The sequence below is a fragment of the Lynx rufus genome, unplaced genomic scaffold (genome assembly GCF_022079265.1).
Source record: "Lynx rufus isolate CCGP_SWC_20201006 ecotype Redwood Valley unplaced genomic scaffold, mLynRuf1.p SCAF_12, whole genome shotgun sequence".
NCBI lineage: Eukaryota > Metazoa > Chordata > Mammalia > Carnivora > Felidae > Lynx > Lynx rufus.
The window spans coordinates 39,709,956-39,731,341 of record NW_025814826.1 but is presented as its reverse complement, the minus strand read 5'-3'; the positions used below and the strand labels follow the sequence as shown (position 1 = coordinate 39,731,341).

At 35.4% G+C, this 21,386-nt stretch overlaps 1 protein-coding gene across 1 annotated transcript in view; it reads left to right on the top strand.

Moving 5' to 3' along the window:
- Window positions 1-21,386, top strand: part of NUDCD1 (NudC domain containing 1) — a 74,789-nt gene that overhangs the window by 5,407 nt on the left and 47,996 nt on the right. Inside the window, exon 2 of the mRNA XM_047074115.1 lies at window positions 7,645-7,799. Within this exon, the coding sequence (XP_046930071.1) occupies window positions 7,645-7,799 (155 nt within the window). The remainder of the gene's footprint in view (window positions 1-7,644; window positions 7,800-21,386) is intronic.

Sequence of the window (21,386 nt, the reverse complement as noted above, 5' to 3'; positions counted from 1 at the left end):
TGATGTGATTATTGATTTTTTTTAGTTTGATCTTTCATCTTGCTAGTGGTATTCTGTTTGTATTACCTACTCTGGGAAAATGGAATTTTCCTTTTTTTTTTTTTTTTTTCATTTTGTCCATTTCCATTTTTCTTCCTTCTTTTGGATTGAGTATTTTCTTTTTTTTTTTCCTAAAATTTTTAAAATGTTTATTTCTTTTTGAGAGAGAGACAGAACACAAGCAGGGGAGGTGCAGAGAGAGAGACACACACACAGAATCAGAAGCAGGCTCCAGGTTCTGAGCTGTCAGCACAGAGCTGGACGCAGGGCTTGAACTCACCAGCTGTGAGATCATGAGCTGAGCCCAAGTCAGACACTTAACTGACTGAGCCACCCAGGTGCCCCTGGGTTGAGTATTTTCTTAAGAATTCATTGTTATCACATTTCTTGGTTTACTAGCTATCGCTCTTTGTATTTTACTAGTTGCTTTAGAGTTAATGGTATACATCTTTAAAGATTTTTTTTAATGTTTATTTATTTTTGAGAGATAGAGTGCAAGTCAGGGAGGAGCAAAGAGAAAGAGAGACAGAGAGTCTCAAGCAGGCTCTGTGCTGCCAGTGCAGAGCCCAATGTGGGGCTCAAACTCATGAGTTATGAGATCAGCACCTGAGTGGAAACCAAGAGTCAGATGCTTAACTGACTAAGCCATCCAGGTGCCCCAATATAATACATCTTTAATTTACTGCATGGTATATTCAAATGATGTTACACTTTGCTCATAATATAAGACCCTAAAATAGTATACTTCTGTTTCTTTCCTCCTGGCCTTTATGCTATTGAATTTGTATTTTCAAAAGACATTTTGCCATGTGTAGGATTCTAGGTTTATACCTTTTCTTCTTTCAGTACATTTGACCCTTGAATAATGTAGGTTTGAAATATGCAGGTCCATTTATATGTGGATTTTTTTCAGTAAATATAGTGGAGGACTGTAACTGTGTTTTCCTTATGATTTTAATAGTATTTTGTTTTTTCTAGCTTATTTTAAGACCACAGTATATACAGCATATACAGAATATGTGTTAACTGTGCTATTGGTAAGATTTCTGGTCAACAGAAGGCTATTAGTAGTTAAATTTACGGGGAGTCAAAAAGTTATATGTGGATTTTCGAGGTGCTAGGGTCAGTGCCCCTTACCTGTGTCATTCAAAAGTCAAATGTACTTTAAAGATGTTGCCCCACTCTCTTCTAGCTTTTATTGGTTCTGATGAGAAAGCTGGTGTTTTTCCATCTTTATTCTTTTATATATGACATATGTTTTTTCTCTTTTGCATTGCTTTTGAGCAGTTTGATTACATTACCTTGCTGTGTTTTTTTTTTTTCTTCATGTGCTTTTGAGTTTGTTGGTCTGTCTAGATCCGTGGGTTTATAGTTTTCAAGTTTATAAAATGTCCAGCCATTATTTTTTTTTCAGTTTTTTTTCTTCCTCTTCTTTATTTTAAGGAATCCAGTTGCCCATTTGTATCTTTTATTTTTATTTTTTTGAAATTTATTTTTGAGAGAGAGAGAGAGAGAGAACACAGGGAAGGGGCATAGAGGGGGGAGAGAGAGAATCTCAAGCAAGCTCTGGGCTAACAGCACCGAGCCTGACACAGGGCTTGATCCCATGAACTGTGACATCCTGACTGAGCTGAGATTGAGAGTCAGACGTTTAACCGACAAAGCCACCCACGCACCCCCAGTTGCCCATTTTTAGATTGCTGGAAATTGACCCCAGGTTATCAATGCTCTTGATTTTTGTGTGTTTTTTGTATTCTTTTTTTTCCCTCTACTTTATTTTGGATAATTTCTATTTTCATGCCTTTAGCTTCACTGTTGTTTTGCAGTGTCTGATTTGTTGTTATTCCCATCATGTGTATTTTTCATCACAGATGTTGTAGTTTTCATCTTTTACATTTTTCACGTCTGTTTTTAATGTATGGAATGTACATTTTACATCTTTTTTGTCTTTGTTGTTTTGGACAATGGAATGTACTTTAATATAATAACTCAGTGTTCTATTCTGCTAATTATAACTTATGTATCAGTTATGTTGAGCTTCTGTTGATTGATTATTCTCTTCATTGTGTTTTTTTTTTTTTCCTCTTTGCCGAGTAACATTTGGACACTAGAAATTGTGAATTTTACCTTGTTGGCTGGAGAATAGATTTATATTCTTCTAAATCTTCTTGAACTTGATTTTGGGTTACAGTTGAGTTACTGGAAACATTAATTTCATTTAGTCTTTTTAATGATTTGTTACACTGGTCTGGAGCAATGCTCAGTCAAGGGCTAATTATTCCCCACTACTGAGACAGTACTTTTCTGTGTGTTCCACCCATTATCCCGTGAATTAGGTGTTTTCTCCATTCTACCTGTTGGTAACAGTCATAGTTCTGAGCCTTGTGTGAGTGCCCAAAACTTCTCTCTAATTCTAGAAGAGGTAGAAGAGAATGGAATAATAAGCAACCATGTGAGAATTAACCTTGGACAGAAGAAGAGAAACAGGAAAATCACACTTCTCTTTCTAAATATGTACCATATAACAAGTATGGTACTTGTTTAGAATACCATTTACATGTTTGAAACTTTTTTTTTTAACGTTTATTTATTTTTGAGACAGAGCGAGGCAGAGCATGAACAGGGGAGGGGCAGAGAGAGGGAGACACAGAATCTGAAACAGGCTCCAGGCTCTGGGCTGTCAGCACAGAGCCCGACGCGTGGCTCAAACCCACGGACCGTGAGATCATGACCTGAGCCGAAGTTGGACGCTTAACCGACTGAGCCACCCAGGTGCCCCACCATTTACATGTTTAAAGTTAAGCTTGTTACTAATTTCATAGGACAAGTGTTATTGATTTTCATTACAGATGAGGAGATGGGGTGGAAAGGCTAGTAACTTAATAAAGCTACTTGACACTGGCAAATCAGACTCCAAAGCTCATGCCTTTTCTAATGATCTATGGGCTATTTCTTCAGGGGAGGGAGAATAGAAGCCGGTGAAGATTTAGGCTATAGTTGGACTAAAGGAAGAAAAGAGCTATGTCACCGTTGGATTTATGTAGAGTTTACTGTAAAATTGATATCTGCTCTTAGGGTGGAAAATATGGGGAAGAGTGGTAGATGACTGTGTTAATTTTTGCAGAAACATTGTATAAAATAGGTTAGTGGGAACAATGCTCTGAATTCTGTTTCTGCTGTGTTCCATAAATCTTGCTTCAGAATTCATAATACAGACTTGCACAGTAGTTACAGTTTTAGTTTTGCTCTCTACAGTTTCAGTTACCCATGTCAACTGCAGTGTAGAAGCAGAGACGATCCTCCTTCTGACATACTGTCAGAAGATCAGCAGTAGCCTAACACTATATCACAGTGCCTGTGTCATTCACATCACTTCCTCTGATCATACAGGCATGTTATCATCTCAAGTCATCACAAGAAGAAGGGTGAGTACAGTACAATAAGATATTTTGAAAGAGAGACCACATTCATGTAGCTTTTATGATAGTATACTGTTACAATTGCTTTATTTTATTATTAGTTATTGTTAATTTCTGACTAGGCCTAATTTACAAATTAAACTTTATTATTCGTATGTATGTATAGGAAAAAACATTATATATAGGGATCAGTATCTGATTTTAAGCATCCACTGGGGATCTTAGGACGTATGCCTTGCAGATAAGGGGAGTGGGCTGGGGGGGCTACTGTACTCTTTTTTTTTTTTTTTTTTTTGCATTTTTATCTTCTTTTATACACAAATAGCAAACTCAGTAAGTAACTTGGCCAGAAGACTTAATTCATTGGGTGTGATTAAAAGATAAATAATCTAAGAAGTGACCTCCGTAAGGTAACATTTAATGTTCTTTGCCTTTACCCCTGCTTTTTTAAAAGTACTATACTTTGCTTCTATCAGTATTAGAATGAATCATATTTAATTGGGTCAAAAGTGTTGAATATTGGCAATTTCATGTGGTTCAATGTAGTACTGTATTTTGAAAGGACAAGAAGCAGTAATTGTAACCATTGTTAACACCATTACAAGGATCATGTCTGTTTTATACTTACTAGTGTTATATCCACTGCCAAGCACAGTACACATAGTAGACATTCAATACATAATTTATGAATGAGAAATACAGATTTTTGAGGTTTCATACAGGTTTTGTAAGAAATTTAGGTAAAGATGGGGCCCCTGGGTGGCTCAGTCGATTGGGTGCCTGACTTTGGCTTGGGTCATGATCTCGCAGTCTGTGAGTTCAAGCCCCACGTTGGGTTCTATGCTGACAGCTCAGAGCCTGGAGCCTGCTTCAGACTCTGTCCCTCTCTCTCTGCCCCTCCCCCTCTCTCATTGTGTGTCTCAAAAATAAAATAAAAACATAAAAAAAAAAAGAAATTTAGGTAAAGATAAAGGGAAATTTTCTTCTTGTCAGGCCCTAAGTTCTTTTTAAAAGACTGAAAGAGAAGGAATTTTTAGCAAAGCTCTTTTATTTCTAATGCAAGGTAATAATAAATAAAATTTTTACTACTCTGGCCTTTTAGCCTTCTGTTAAAGAGGTTCCCCTTCTTCCACCATTTCCACGAACCCAGCAGAGATTTAATACTCCTTGCTTTCCCCCTCCTTTCTTGGGAGGCTTTCCACTGCTTTTGCCTTTCAATTACTCTGCCTCTCCTTTTATAAACTCAAGGTGGTTGACATGAAAAATGCACTGATAACTTCACCTTTCTAATTTGAGGCCAGAGATGCGGCTTTTTTCCATACACTAACAGCTTTTACAAACTATTAAGTATGTAATATGCCCAATCCTCATTTCTTTGTCCAAATAACTTACATAAATTATCTTGTCAGAATGCAACAACAAAAGACTTAGACTATATCATAGTCATCTAATAATAGTTTTCCAGATCCTTATGTTCACAGATGAGAGGTTGTAATAAGGCAGAGGGCTAAGAAGCCTCTTGTTTGGGATTGCCCGGGGGCTTTGGCACAAATATGAAGTAAATGTATTTGTCGTGTCATTGTCTAGTATTACTGCTTTGGGCCATTATTTTACCATGTACATTTCTTGCAGTATTGAGTTTCATCCACACAGTGGTGCTAGAAAACCAAGAATTGGTGATTGTTTCCCTCCTAATCAGTGGAATATGTACTTCTAACTGTTCCTTATAAAATAAATACTTCCTTGAATCATATAATAGCAATTTCCTCAACCTTCATCAAATCCATAACTAAGTTTATAATGATTTTATGGCATAAACCTTGAAAATAAAACACCTGGGGCACCTGGTGGTTTGGTCAGTTAAGTATCCGACTTCCTCTCAGGTCATGAACTCTCAGTTTTTAAGTTCGAGCCCCGTTTTGAGCTCTAAGCTGACAGCTCAGAGCCTGGAACCTGCTTCAGATTCTGTGTCTCCCTCTCTCTCTCTTCCCTTCCCCCACTCATGCTCTGTCTCTGTCTCAAAAATAAATAAACTTAAAAAAAATTAAAGAAAAAAACCCAAGTTATTTTATCAGCAGAATGGGTTTATTTGGGATTATTAGATAATTGTAATTCGGGACATGCAAACTTTGGCAAAACCATCGGCAAGTCCAGCAAACAAAGGAGAAGAATGTTATTTTATGGAGAAGGAGGAGGAAGTTGGGAAGGATTGTTTTGAATGAAAGAAAGTCATTGGAGAACAGCAAAACTACAGGGTAATGTTGATTTCTCATTAGCTATGTTACAGGAGTAGTCCCGCTTCTCGTAGGAGATGCAGTGTATATCTTTTCCCTGTTGGGGCCTGTAATTGAAGGTTCTTCTATTGAATATTCTTCTGTTGTGGTCTGCAATTGCCAGTTCTTCCCGTAACTGATGTTGAGTGGTGGGGTTCCCCCTTCTGGCCTCCCTTCTTTCTGTACTTCTAGTGAGATTTCCCTTTATTAATATTCACAGTGGATTTTACCTTGCTTTGCTTTCGTCTGTGTTACATATTGTACTTATAAGTAATCTTTTATAAATTTGAATCTGAACTTTACTCTTCTGCTTAAAAACTCTTAAATGAATTACATTAAGTTTACCGATAAAGACAAGGTCTTTCATGATCCAATTCCTTCCTAGTTCCCTAGCTGTTTATCTGTAGCCTTTTCTTGTACAGTTCTCCATGGTGCTTTGTAGTTACCCATCTTTTGTTTCTTTGAACACAAATTTTTCCTCCTGCTTTTGCCTGCTTTTCCTTCTGCCTATGGTAAGTAGGGGTGTGTGCGTGTGTGTGTGTGTATAGATATATTTCTTCATAAGTTAACTTTACCTTATATCCTTTCTAACGTGGGTCATATTTCTGAAAGCTTTCGTTAATTCCCCTCCTCCACAGATCAGTGCCCAGTGTTATGGTACCCAGTAACTTTTTCTTCCAAACATTTATTGCAGTTTCATTATATATTTATATATGAATTATTTGACTAATGTCCATTTCCTTACTGAATCATGAGTGCTGAAGAGGTAGATTCTGTGCTCTTTGCTCATCATTGTGTCATTGGTGCCTATTGAATTATTGCTGAATGAATCAGAGAATAAATATAAGTCGGCCAGGCCTCAAAGCAGGTAATAGAAGTAGGAACAGATGAACGTTATGGAAAAAAAAAAAACACTTGAAATTAGAATACAGTAAGTTGAGTTTTATATTAAGGTAAGGTATTGGCCCAGCATAGTTTACTTTTATATTTTCTGTCAGAGCAGAAACTAATTCTATGTCATGGGCAGCCCTGAGTGGTAAGGGTTCCTATCTGCATGTGAAGGAAGGAAGAGTGAGATTACATTTAGCCGAATAAAATTATGGAAATAGTAAAGAGAGTGGATCTTAAAAGTTCTCATCACAAGAAAAAAATAACTAGGTGACGGATGATGTGTTAAGTAAACTTACTATGCTAATCATTTCACAATATGTTCATATATAAAGTATATTATGTTATACACTTTAAACTTACACAGTGTAATATGCCAATTATATCACAATAAAGGTGGAGAAAAGTAAAATAAAGTTATAGAAATCACTTAATGCCCAGTGCAAAACACTGTTCTTCAGGAAGCCTCGTTTCTAGTCCAGGTAGAATATTTTGTTCTGTACTCTTGGGAAAAATTTGATAAAACATTGGAGAAATCACCATTTGTTCTTACATTTATTTCCATAATTATGAAAAAAAATAATGAAAACATTCTCTATTTCTTAATGTGTGGTAAAAAAAAATTAATGAGATATAGAGGTGAAAGCATTTTAAAAACTATAAAAACTCTACATAAAATGGACTTAATATTTGCCCCAGAGACAGGAAATCCTCCAATTTTAGAATTTCCCCATTCTTTTTATTCATAATTATAAGGAAGAAGTGCCTAAAAGAAAAGATGTTATGGCATGAAAAACCCTATCTCTTATGGCCACTGTCAGGGATCATGCCAGTTTGATTCACTGTTTATCCTCTACACACAGTGCCTAGTGGGTGTCTAAAAATTGTTTTAGAATAAATAATATAGTGAATTTGTTCTTAAAGCCTTTGTGATTAGCATTCTGTGATTTCTTCACCTTGTGAGCATTCTGCAGAAAGAATCGAAAGTGAAACCTGTATTTATGTTTATTTTTCTTGTATTTCAGCTGTGGCAGAAGTAAAACTTCGAGATGATCAATATACACTGGAACACATGCATGCTTTTGGAATGTATAATTACCTACACAGTGATTCATGGTATCAAGACAGCGTCTACTACATTGATAACCTTGGAAGAGTTATGAATTTAACAGTGATGCTGGTAAGAAAAATACCTGTAATAAGAGGATTTTCCAATAAATCTGATTCTTAATTTTCATTTTTAATCTGATGTCCAGGGGCACCTGGGTGGCTCAGTTGGTTAAGCGTCCGACTTTGGCTCAGGTCAGCTCAGAGCCTGGAGCCTGCTTCTGATTCTGTCTGTCTGTCTGTCTCTCTCTCTCGCCCCTGCCTTGCCCCTCCCTTGCTAGCACTGTCTCTCTCTGTCTCTCAAAAATAAACAAATGTAAAAAAAAAAAAAAATCTGATATCCAGAGAATTGAGGTACACATATCTTTAATCTATGGAATCCTATCGTTAATCTATATAAGGCTCTGTTCTGTTTAATTCAATTTTAATTTTTCCCTTTGTTCTTATCACTTGTTATTCCCCTCCACACCCACCAACGAGCAACAATTCTAATGGATTTTATAGATCAATGTTAATGTAACTGTTCATGTCTGCTTTTTCTAATGTGAAGTATTAACTCTGACTATGACAGTGAATTTGTTTATTTTTCCTTTTAATTCTTGCTTTATGTATTTTTAATCATGCTAATTGAGGCACAAACATTTTGTCTGCTATGGATTTGTCCTTTTAGCATTATGAAATGCCCTTTTTATCTCTAGACTCTGGGAAGGATTTTTGTTTGTCTTGAAATCTTCCAATATTAATATAGTGTGATAGCTTTTTTTATTAGTAGTATTCATCTTTTTCTGTCTTTTTTCTTTCACTTTATCAGTGTTGTTGTTTTTAGTCTGATGCCTTAGACCACTCAACCATCCTGACATGACAGTGTTGTTATTTTTAAAGTGTGTCTCTTATAAACAACATATAGTTGGGTCTTGTTTTGTATCTAGCATGACAATCTGTCCTTTAAATGAAGGGCTTAGGACATTTATATTTAATGTAATTACTGATATGGTTGGGTTTATGTTACCATTTTCCTGTCTTTTCAGTTTGTCCCATCTGTTCTTTGTTCTTTATCCCTTTGTTCCTGCCTGTTTTAGAATTAGTCAAATTTTCTTAAAATTCCATTTAATTTTCTCTTGGCTTTTTATCTAAACCTGTTTATACTATTATTTTTTTTTTAATGATTAATGTAGAGATTGTAGTATTCATCCTTAAATGGTAATAGTCTGCCTCTAACACTAAAACTTTATGGTAGTAATTCCTTCTATTTCCCTTTTACCCTTCAAGCTATTTTTATCCTATATTTTACTTCATATGTTGTAAATTCCACAATAGATTGTTAATGTATTTGCTTTAAACGGTCAGTAGAATGATAATAGCTTCCTAACTGCTCTCTGCTCTTTCTAGCACACCTCTACATTGCATCTACAGAATCATGGATTGAATTTTTTTTGATTCCACATGTAAGATTAATAGGTTATTTGTCTTTTCTGACTTATGTCACTTAGCAAGATGCCTTTAAGGACCATCCATATTGTCACCAAGGGCAAGTTTCATTCCTTTTTATGGCTAAATAAAATATTCCACTTTTTATATAATGACACATTTCCTTTATCCATTCATCTATTGATGGACACTTAGGTTTTTTGTTTTTTGTTTTTTGACTATTGTAAATAATGCTGCAGTGAACATAAGGATACATATATCTTTTCAAGTTAGTGTTTTTATTTTCTTGGGATAAATATCCAGAAGTGGAATCACTGGGTCATAAGGTAGTTCTGTTTTTACTTTTTGAGAAACCTTCATACTGTTTTCCATAGTGGCTGCACCAGTTTACATTCGCACCAACAGTACATGAGAATTTCCTTTTCTCCACATCTTTTCCAACACTTGTTACTTCTTGTCTTTTTTATAATAACCATTCTGGTAGGTATGCAGTGATAATCTCATTGTGGTTTTGATCTGCATTTCTCTGATGATGAGTGATATTGAAGCAAGTTTTCATATAGTTGCTGTCATAGTTGTTTTCATATAGTTTGGCTGTCTCTAGGTCTTCTTTGGAAAAATGCTCAGATGCTCTGCCCATTTTTTAAGCATGTTTATTTATTTATTTTGAGAGAGAGCAGAGCAGGGGAGGGGCAGAGAGAGAATCCAAAGCAGACTCTGTGCTGTCAACGTAGAGCCTGATGCGGGGTTCAAACTCACGAACTGTGAGATCATGACCTGAGCTGAAATCCAGAGTTGGACACTTAACCGACTGAGCCACCCAGGCACCACTCCCATTTTTTAATCAGATTCTTTGTGGGTTTTTTTGGGGGGGAGGGTGGGTTGCTATTGTATAAGTTCTTTATATATTTTGATACCCTATGATTTGCAAATATTTTCTCTCATTCCCTAGGTTGACTTTTCATTTTGTTGATCATTTCCTTTGCAGAAGCTGTTTAGTTTGATGTAGTTCCGCTCATTTATTTTTGTTTTTGTTGCCTTTGCTTTTGGTGTCAGATTCAAAAAAATCATTGCTAAGACCAATGTCAAGGAGTTTACCACTTATGTTTTCTTTTGGGAGTTTTATGGCTTCAGGTTACATTCAAGTCTTTAATCCAGTTTATTTTTGTGTATGATATAGGGGTCCAGTTTCATTCTTTTGCATGTGGCTGTCCGGTTTTTTGAAGACCATTTATTGAAAAGGCTGTCTTTTCCCTATTGTATACTCTTCGCTCTTTCATTGTAAATTAATTGATCGTATATGTGTGATTTTATTTCTGGACTCTGTCTCATTGACCTCCACTTCCATACTGTTTTGATGATTGTAGCTTTGTAAAGTATTTTGAAATCAGGAAGCATGATGCCTCCAGCTTTGTTCCTTCTTTCTCAAGATTGCTTTAGCTTTTTGAGGTCTTTTGTAGTTCCATACAAATTTGAGGATTGTTGTATTTCTGCGAAAAATGCCATTGGAGTTTTAATTGGGATTGCATTGAATCTGTAGATTGCTTTGGGTAGTATAGACATTTTAACATTGATTCTTCCAATCCATGAGAATGGAATATCTTTCCATTTATTTGTGTTTTCTTGTAAATTCTTTTTATTAGTTTCCGGTGTGTCCTTCCAGAGGTAGTTTGTTTTTCTGTATGTCTGTTTTTTATTTTTTTTAGCAAGTGTAAATACAAAGTGATCTATTTTTAAAATACAAACTCCTCATTGGTATATACAGTTTATTGTGCTCTTCTCTCCAACCTTGTGTTTTGCCATTTTGTACACTAGTCTCTAGCAATACCAACTCTTGCAGTTACTGAGACATGCCCTGTATCCTGTTGTCCTCTGCTCATTTTTCATGTGATTAACTCTACCTGGAACATTTTTTCTTAGTTCTTGCCAGGTTGCTTCCCAGTCTTTACTTAAGACCTAGCAAACCATCTCTTCTATTAAGCTTTCCCTGACATCCTCACTTTGCTCCTCTGGGAATATTCAAACCATTGGCTCTCAGATCTATGTGGACTTTTAATTCCTTCTAGGCCAGAGGTTTGCAAGACTTTTTCTGCATAGGACCAAATAATAAATATTGTACAGTTTGTAGGTTAGACAGTCTTATGTCACAACTGCTCGGTTTTGGTGTGGTAGTGTGAAAACAGCATTAGACGATATGTAAATGAATGAATGTGACTGCATTCCAAGCTCAATTCCAAACTGTTGACTATAGTTTGCCGACCCTTGGTCTAGGCCCTGGGTTTTTCTTATTTTTCTATAATCCTGCCATCCAGCAGAAGATTTGGTCAGTATGTTTGTTGAAATAACAACAACTGTTTAAAGCTTGTTCTTATCCTTTGTAGTTGTCTTTTCATTCTTGATAGGATCTTCCTCTTCTTATTTCTTCTCTGGGTTCAGGTATGAGTCTTTGGTTTATTGAGATAAATAACTTTACTGAATAATAAATATTTACTTCTATATTATATGTACTTAGTTATATATTTTTATTATACGTATGAATATCTATTATGTATTACAAATATATACTTTATATATATTCCTCAGCAAACATTTATTGAATGCTATTATGCTTAGTAGCCACATACACAAATAAATTGATAACATGTAACAGTGGAAGTAGGGATAAGATGCAGACCTAGTACAGAGGAGGAAATGATAAATGTTGAGAGATGAAGTGTTCCAAGAAGTTTCAGAGGAGTTGTCACTTTAACAGAATTTTGAAGGATCAGTTAATTTGCCATGCAGATTGAGGCAGCTGTGTCTGCACATGACTTAAAAGGCACATTCAGCAAACTTCCACAGGCACATGTGTGCACTACAGGCACTCTAGATTGGTTTGCTAAAACACAGTGTATGTATGGAAGGACCAAAATAGTATGTATGCAGGCTTTGTTTGGAGATGAGGATGGCAAGGTGAGCAGAAGCCAGGGTGTGAAGGGAGGGAGGAACAGTCATGTGTTAAGCCAAGAGAAATATTAAAAAGATAATTGATTCTTTGATTCATTTTTGTACTATGCTTGGCTGGGAGAGGATATGGTAGGGTCACAGTTTTGGGCCAGAAGCTTGGTTTTATCAGTTTACTTGTTGATAATTGTGATTTGGGATACTAATTTCCAATTTAAATCACAAGATTGATTGGAAATGTGGAAAGAAAGTTTAATGGTAGCATTTGAAATATTATAAGCAGTGTGGACTGGTCAATATAGTTTTCTTCTCCCATTGGAAAGTTTTCAAAGGAAATCAAATACTGTAAATTAAAAAAAAATTTTTTGGTGTTTATTTTGAGAGAAAGCGCACATGCACACAAGTGGGGGAGGGGCAGAGAGAGAGTGAGAGTGAGAGAGAGAGAGAGAGAGAGAGAGAATCCAAAGTAGGCTTCAGGCTCTGAGCTGTCAGCACAGAGCCCAATGTGGGACTCAGACCCAGGAACTGTGAGATCATGACCTGAGCAGAAATTGGATACTCAACCAAGTGAGCCACCAGGCACCCCTCAAATACTGTAATTTTAATAAGAGTGCTTATTTGACATGGAATCTGGACAAAGACTAATATGTCTTTGATCCCTTTTCCTGACCCATTTGCTAGCTTCTGTGGACATATTAGAATAACTAGTTACAATTCCTTATTTAGTTTAGTTTCTCTACTTATAGGCTCATTAAAAATAAAAACGCTGTATACATACACACTCTATATACACTATGTACTAGGATAGCCTGTACATATGAGCCAAATGCCTGACATACATGTGCAGTATATTACCTATACATGATTATACATGTCCATAATCTACATATGCATAATTCATATTTTATTGTGTCTTTTAACTTTAAGGGCTTTTATATTTTTTAGATTCTGTTGTGTTTTGTTTTTTTAGGAAGACAAATCTAATATCTGTAAATTCCCTAAGAATATTGACTTCCAGAGCCTAACTCAGTCACATAGTCTGATTTGTACTATTCACTCAATCTTCAACATATTTATTGAATACCGGCTATATGTTACACATTGTCATAAGCACTGGGAATTCTGCATCATACAAAATAGTCTCTTCCAGTTTATTAATTCACAGCAGAATATGAACTACAGTTGACCCTGAACAACACCGGATATCTGAGCATTAAACCCCTCCTCCACTGTGCAATAGAAAAGTGCTAGTTTTGACTCCCCCAAAACTTAACTAATACCATACTGTTGACCAGAAATCTTAACACATATTTTATATGTTGTATGTATTGTGTACTGTATTCCTACAATAAAGTAAGCTAGAGAAAAGAAAATGTTACTGAGAAAATCATAAGAGAAAAAATAGGTTTACAGTACTGAATTGTAAAAAATTCACTTATAAGTGAACTGTTGCAGCTCAAACCTTCATTGTCCAAGGGTCAACTGAATTTCTTTCTCTTGCTTCCCCAGTTTGAACTTGACATTGAAATAACAATCTCTTTTGTTCAAAAAAGTATACACCTTTCCATATGTATAATGTATATTTAAGTTTGTTTAGCTTCCTGATAAAATTAGGAAGTTTTTTTTTTTAATTTTTATTGACAAGCAATAAGGTATCATAATTTAGAACACAGGGCTTGAAAGTTTCCTCAAGTTGCTTTCTTTCATAGTTCTCATTTATCATCTCATCCTTGAACTCTTTGAGCACTTCATATGCATTCTCTGTTTAGCTAAGGTCCTTGAATTATTCAGTATAATAGGGGCGCCTGGGTGGCTCAGTCGGTCAAGTGTCTGACTTTGGCTCTGGTCATGATCTCACAGTTTGTGAGTTTGAGCCCCGCATTAGTCTCTGTGCTGATAGCTCAGAGCCTGGAGCCTGCTCCAGATTCGGTCTCCCTCTCTCTCTGCCCCTCCTCTGCTCACACTCTGTCTCTCTCTCTCTCTCTCTCTCTCTCTCTCTCTCAAAAATAAATAAACATTAAAAAAAAAAAAGAAAACGTGTATAATACACACTCTAATATTAATTTATTAGATCTTGTAATGTATTAGATCTTGTATGGAAAAGACCTACCATATACCTTTTTTTTTTCAGCTGGTGAGGTGACACTATGTTTGAGGATCCCTGGCTCCAAATTTTGGTTTTTGCAGGTTTATCTCCTGGGCTGGAGAGTTGTCCCCAGAGAGGAGTCCTCTAGGTTCTTGTCTGAGGGGTATAAGGCATGATCCTGTTTTCTGAGATGCAAGCAAAAGGAAAAAGTTTGTGGTACCATCTTTTAATATGTGGGGATCTAACTCATTCCCCTCCTTTCTTTCAGTAGAGTTCTTTACCCCTATGTTTAGCTGGGCCTGGTGGCCAGAGTCAGTCTAGTTAAAATTAGAGAAATCTCCAGTTTTTTCCTGCAGTGGGGAATTTATATTGTTTTGGAGAGAAATGGTATTTTTATGATTTTTTTTTCCACCCCAGAACATGGTATGTCTTTCCATTTATTTAGGTATGCTTTTATGTCCTTAAGTAAGAGTTTTCTAGTTTTCCTTTGACTTTATGCTCATTTTATTAAATTTATTCTTAAGAATTTTGAGGTTTCACCCCATTGTTAATAAAGTTTTGCTATTTTTTTAGATGCTTATTGTATAAACATTGAAATAACAGCCACCTTATTTGATAATTTAGTAATTTTTACTTACTCCCATTTAGGTTTTCAAAAGGTACAATTATATCATCAGGAACAAGAAACAGTTTTATCTCTCCTTTTCTAATGTTTTTGAACATGGAAATAACATTCCCCTGCTATTCCATTTTTGTCTTATTGCTGTTACAAGATAGAACCTCTGAAACAATGTTGAATAATAATGGGGGTTGCAGGTATCCTTGTTTAGCTCTTGATTTTAATTATAATGGCTTTTAAATTTACTTAAGAAAATACTGTTGGTTTTGATAAATAGCCTTTATTATTTTATTTTATTTTTTTTAAATGTTTGTTTATTTAACACTTATTTATGTTTGAGAGACAGAGAGAAACAGAGCATGAGTGGGGTGGGGCAGAGAGAGAGGGAGACATAGAATCTGAAGCAGCTCCAGGCTCTGAGCTGTCAGCACAGAGCCCTGTGTGGGGCTTGAATCCACAAACCATGAGATCATGACCTGAGCCAAAGTCGGACACTTAACCCATTGAACCACCCACGTGCCCCTTCATTTTTTTAAAGTTGCTTCCTTCGGTTTCTGTTCCGCTGTATTTTATCAAATGCTTTTCAGCACCCACTTACTGTTAATGATTATATGATTTTCATTAATTATCAATGTAGTGAATTAAATTGATACATTTATTAAATTGCTTAATTTCCTGGATAAGCCTTTTTTGGTAAGAATATATTCTTTTCATACAATATTGGCTTCTATTTTCTGATATTTTATTTTTCAAATATTTGTACTTTCACAAATTATAGTGGTTTCTTTAATTTTTTTTTGGTGAATATGTCAGAATTTCATTAAAGTTTTGCTGGCCTAAAGGAGAGCTTTCTGGAGCTAGAACAATTTAAGATTGGAATGATCTGTTCCTTATATAAATAAAGATCCTTTTTGGACCTGTCTTCTATCCGTTTGTCCTTTTCAGTGTTAGTCTTCCAATTACCTATCCAATTTATTCTATGGTAATTGGTTTAGTCAAACTCTGTTTTCCGGGTAATTTTGTAATATATTTTTTTGTTAGAGAAGATCATTCATTTCTTTTTAAGTTTTCAGATTTGTTGCTATAAATTTGCATGTTTATGCTCTTAAGATTATCTTCTGTTTTTCCTTTCTCTGTTCTTTCTTTTTCCTTAATCAAACTTTAGAAGGATATTTTTATTTTATTTTTAAAGACCCATGTCTGGGATTGTTTTAGTTTTTTTGCTTAGTTCAGCTTTTGTCTTTGGTTTTCAAACTGTATGTAATGCACATCAGAATCACTTGGAGTAATTGATAAAAAGAAAGGCTAATTTAAGTTTATGGTTCTTCAAGATTCTGATTCAGTATGTCAGGTTGGTCATGGTCTGAGAATCTGCACTTTATCAGTATGTTAAATGACTGTGGTCCAGTGACCACATTTTTTTTTAAATGTTTATTTACTTTTGAGAGAGAGACAGAGACAGAGCGTGAGTAGTGGAGGGGCAGAGAAAGAGGGATACACAGAATCTGAAACAGGCTCCAGGCTCTGAGCTGTCAGCATAGAGCCCGACACAGGACTCAAACTCGGGAATGGAGAGATCATGACCTAGGCTGAAGTCAGATGGTTAACCAGCTGAGCCACCCAGGAGCCCCATCAGTGACCAAGTTTTGAAAAACTCTGCAACTGTGGTGTAGAAGAATACCGTGCTTCTTATTTTTCAGATCAGTAGCAAGAAATTGACTTGCTGTTTGAAGTTATGTGTTGGAGAAAGGTGGAGAGTGTTAGCCACTGGCTACACATTGGCTTTTTTTTTTTTTTTTTTTTTTTTAAGCAGAAAAGTTGTTCTGATACCCATTTTTCTGTCATTTTTGTGTTTTTGTTTCTGTTGTTGTGTTTTGTTTTTTTGAGTCAAAGGCACACATGCACAAAACCCTGAGAGGTTCTTTTGCTGTGGCTGGTTTATAAATAACTCCCACCTCCCCTTTGTTAAATCTGCGCTAAACACTATTGTGGTCAAAGAGAAGGCTGTAAGGGCCCAAGAAAGGAAATCCATGTGTCTGACCTTGAGATGTTGTCAGGAGTCAGCAGATGGCAGCAGTTCCCAACACACAGGTTTATAGAGGCGTTCTACTTCCAAGTCAGTGTGTGTGTTTACAGTCCTCAATTTTATAGAAATGCCAGTTGGGTGGAAGAGTGCTTTTAAGAAGTAGAAAATGATGGGGCGCCTGGGTGGCGCAGTCGGTTAAGCGTCCGACTTCAGCCAGGTCACGATCTCGCGGTCCGTGAGTTCGAGCCCCGCGTCAGGCTCTGGGCTGATGGCTCAGAGCCTGGAGCCTGTTTCCGATTCTGTGTCTCCCTCTCTCTCTGCCCCTCCCTCGTTCATGCTCTGTCTCTCTCTGTCCCAAAAATAAAATAAACGTTGAAAAAAAAAAATTTAAAAAAAAAAAAGAAGTAGAAAATGCCTTTAAGAAAGCAAAAAAAAAAAAAAAGTTCTTAAAATTTAATTCTTATGTTGTCATTTTGTTAGGTATTAGGACCTCTTTTTAAATAATGTGTTTGTTTCTTAATATTTAGAGAATTCATTCAGTCTTTATGTTTCCATTTATCTGAAAAACTACTTTGTTTATCCTAAAGAAGTGTGTCATCTCATAGTGCATCTTTAAATTGCACTTAGAATGGGAGGAGAGTTAGTGGATTCCATATGAAACCAGCATTTGTGAGGCTTTGTCATGGACTTAATGACATGCCTGCCTTAACTGCTTGTTAGTCTAGCTGAGGTGCCTGCCAGTATCTCCAGATTAGCATCTCTAAACCTGCATCTTACCTTCTTTTCTACAATTGCATTTATTAATAGGGAGCCACTTATTTACCCGGTTAAAGACAAAAATAAAAAGGGAGGGGTAAGGTTGAACTATATGTTCTTCATGAATTATTAAAAGTTTTATGTTATATAGAGACCTTATTCGTTCAAATTCCACTTAATGAAACATCATTTTTTTAAGCTTTAGCATAAAAAAGAGAAAGGGAAAAGGAAAAAGGATGTTTTGTTTTTCTTTCAAATAAGCTTAACAGTTATTAGTGATGAAAGCCTTTCTCCAGAAAAGATCACTTCCATATAAAAGGGCAAAATTTTAAATGTCAGTGTGTAATAATACTAGTAAATGGCTTCCTTGCTTAATTTTGCTTGACCATTTTGCCTTGAACTTGGGTAGTGCTTTCTGTAAACGTATGTGTATTAGAAAAATGCCTCGTCAATTCAAACCTCATCTTCTTAGCTGTTAACTAAGAGGCCCTCAAACTCCTGTTTAGAGATGTTTTTCTTAAATACATCCATTTCTTAAATACAGTTCATATATGATTTACTGTGTCATTTGTATACACTATATTGACCTTATAATTTTTGTATTACATTTTATTTACCCAGGAATTTAATTAAAAATTTTATATAATGTGTTAGCCTGAAGAAAAACTGAATATGGTAGTTGCATTCATAATGTTTTGTTTTTTTTTTGTTTTGTTTTGCTTTGTTCTTGCAGGGGGAGGGGAGTATTCCAGAAATTGCAGTGAGATCTGAGGTATCATTTGTTTAGAAAAACTTGGATAGTGGTTTCTTCTCAAGAAAGTGTGGAATACAGGAGGGACAATATTTGGACTGGGGTCAACCAGGATTTGAATCTTAGCCCTGCCATTTTCTTACCAGTGGAATTCTAGGCAAATTATTTAATCTTTTTGAACAGAGCTCTTTTTCTCTTAAAGTGTGCATAATGATTTCAATTTCATAAGATTTTGTAATAGTTAAATGAGATGGCAAAAAGTCAAAGCACTTATTTAATATAACACTTGTACATGTAGTCATTCAGTAAATGTTCCATTCATCAATTAAATTTTAATTCTTCTGCAATTCAGCTGTGAAATGTTACTGCAGAATTATTTTCAATAGGTTTGAATATAGTTAAATAAACCTTTTTTTTTTTTTTTTTTTTTTTTTTGGTCTGGAAGAAGAAAATGATTGGGTGGGACTAAGACATTATAAATGCCAGTATCATAAAGCATTATTATGAGGACACTTTGTAAAACTGTCAATGGAAGTTATTCAGAAATAATTTAATACTCTAAGATTTACAGAAGAAAATATTTTTATTGCATACAGTCCATTTAAAATTAGATGTACCCTTTGAGACTTAGATTTCAAAAATTAGGAACATTCAGATTGCTTTCACTTAAACTATCATTTAACTTATGTAAGAGAGGTACTGTGTTTTCTTTTGTATTTTATTTTAGCTTTATATTTATATATTTGAATGTCTTAGTCATTATATTGAATATGAAATCATTTATCTGATAATTAGACTTCCAGCAATCTCAGTTATGTGTAACCTTACATTTAAAAGAAATTGGTTTAGGGGGGTTCAGTTGGTTAAGCGTCTGACTTCTGCTCTGGTCATCATCTTGCTTTTCATGAGTTCAAGCCCTGCGTTGGGCTCTGTCCTGTCAGCCTGGAGCCTGCTTTGGATCCTCTTTTCTCCTCTCTCTCTGCCCCTTCCCCGCTCATTTTCTCTCTCTTTTTCAAAAATAAATAAGCATTAAAAAAAAAATAAAAGAAAGTGGTTTAAAACAACCTTCGCGATTCTGTATGAAGTGAAGAATAGTGATTTAACAGGCTTAAGCTCTGTGTAAAGATCTTTTTTTCCTTTCTAACAGACTAGCGTGTATCTGTATACACCTTATTCTGTGCTGTCATACCACAACATTTAGTTGCTTAAACATATATGGATTCTTACTGTATATATTCTGCATCTTTTTTTTCCAGTTACTATTTTGGAGATCTTTTTAAATCCACTTCAGTGTATTTAACAGTTGTTTGGTATTCCAAAGGATGGAATTTTACAATTAACCATTCCTTCACCAGTGTTCTCCAGACAGAGATGCCAGGTACTCATCTGTAGTTGAACACGTTGTATTTATGACGTTTTACGATACAAGAGAATCCACACCATGGAGAACCACATAGTGTTTCAGTAAGAGGATGTTAGAAAGGATTATAGGATTGGGCTTGTATTAGGTGATTTTTTTTTTTCTGCTTAATTTTTTTTAACCTTAGTTTTCCTACTCATATTCTTTTTCCAGTTAAACATTTTGAGTGATAATGTATTTCTGTTTGAGTTGTTAAGGCTCTTTATATGCTATCGATACTAGTCCTGTGTTATTTTTGTGGCAAATATTTTTCTCCCTGTCTCCTACATGTCTTTTATTTTTCACAGGAAGACTTTCTCCACCCTGAGATTAAAACATGATTAATCTTCTAACAAAGTTACTTTACTTTTTCTTTAAAACATTTATATTTTTAATCTATCTGGAATGTGGAATTTGTGCATGCTGTCAGGGAGAGAGTAATTTTTTTCCAGAAAATCTCTAGTATTTGTTGACCACTCCATTGTTTTCTCACTAAATGGAAATACCACATGATGTTCTAAATGCCTATGTAGGCATCAACCTGCAGTAAAATATCTCTTTATTGACTCCATTTAACTGAGTGACTGGAGTAACTGGTATTCTCTGTTTCTTCTATTTAATATACTGATTGAAGCCCAAAGTAAGCTTAATGTTTACTGCTAGTAGGCCACTCAGTACTTCTATGCTAATAACAATTCTGTTTCTGCTAGTGAAGTTTTACATCACTAATACTCAGATTTGGTCATTCTAAAATCATTCTGCCGGCTCTGCTTGTCATTGTATTTTCGTTATTTAATCAGTATTGTGTAAATCAGTAAAATATGAATACAAAAAGAAGGGAAGGTGCCATTTCAAAGAAAACTAAACTGGATGCTTTAGAAAAAGACAGTGGGTCACTACAAAACTTGTGGCTAGTAATGACATTTTGTATGGTTTACTTAAATTTAGTTAATATATACACAGATCTAAGTAATTATAGGAACAGAAAATGAAATACATGAATCAGGAATTATTTTGGGCCTGTAGGAAAATCTGTTACCTGAAAACTAAAGCTATACCACCACCACCAACAACAAATTATTGAGCTGAGTACATTTTGATGTATAAGGTGAAGTCTGTTTCCTGAAGTGTAGACCTTTTGGTTTTTTTTTTAAGTTTATTTACTTATTTTTAGAGAGAGAGAGAGAGAGCACCAGCAAGGGAGGGGCAGAGAGAGAGGGAGAGAGAGAATCCCAGGGAGGCTCTGCGTTGTCAGTGCAGAGCCCCATGCAGGGCCTGAACTCACAAACTGAGATATCACGACCAGAACCAAAGTCAAGAGTTGGATGCTTAACCAGCTGAGCCACTTAGGTGCCCCAGAAATGTAGGCCTTTTTATATATTTTCTTGTAAAACATTTTAATGATGGAGCCATCTTACAGCTTTAAATGGTAAGGATATAGATAACGGTAAAAATGTGTTAACAATAACCTAAGTTGTTAATAGTCTAAATGTCTAGGCTGATGTCTAGGGAGGCATTTAGAACATGATGTAGTATTTCCAGTTAGTTAAAAATACTGATCGTTAACTCTAAACTTAAGAATGAAGAGGGACACCTGGGTGCTCAGTCTGATTGTTGATTTCAGCTCAGGTCATAATCATGGTTCCTGAGTT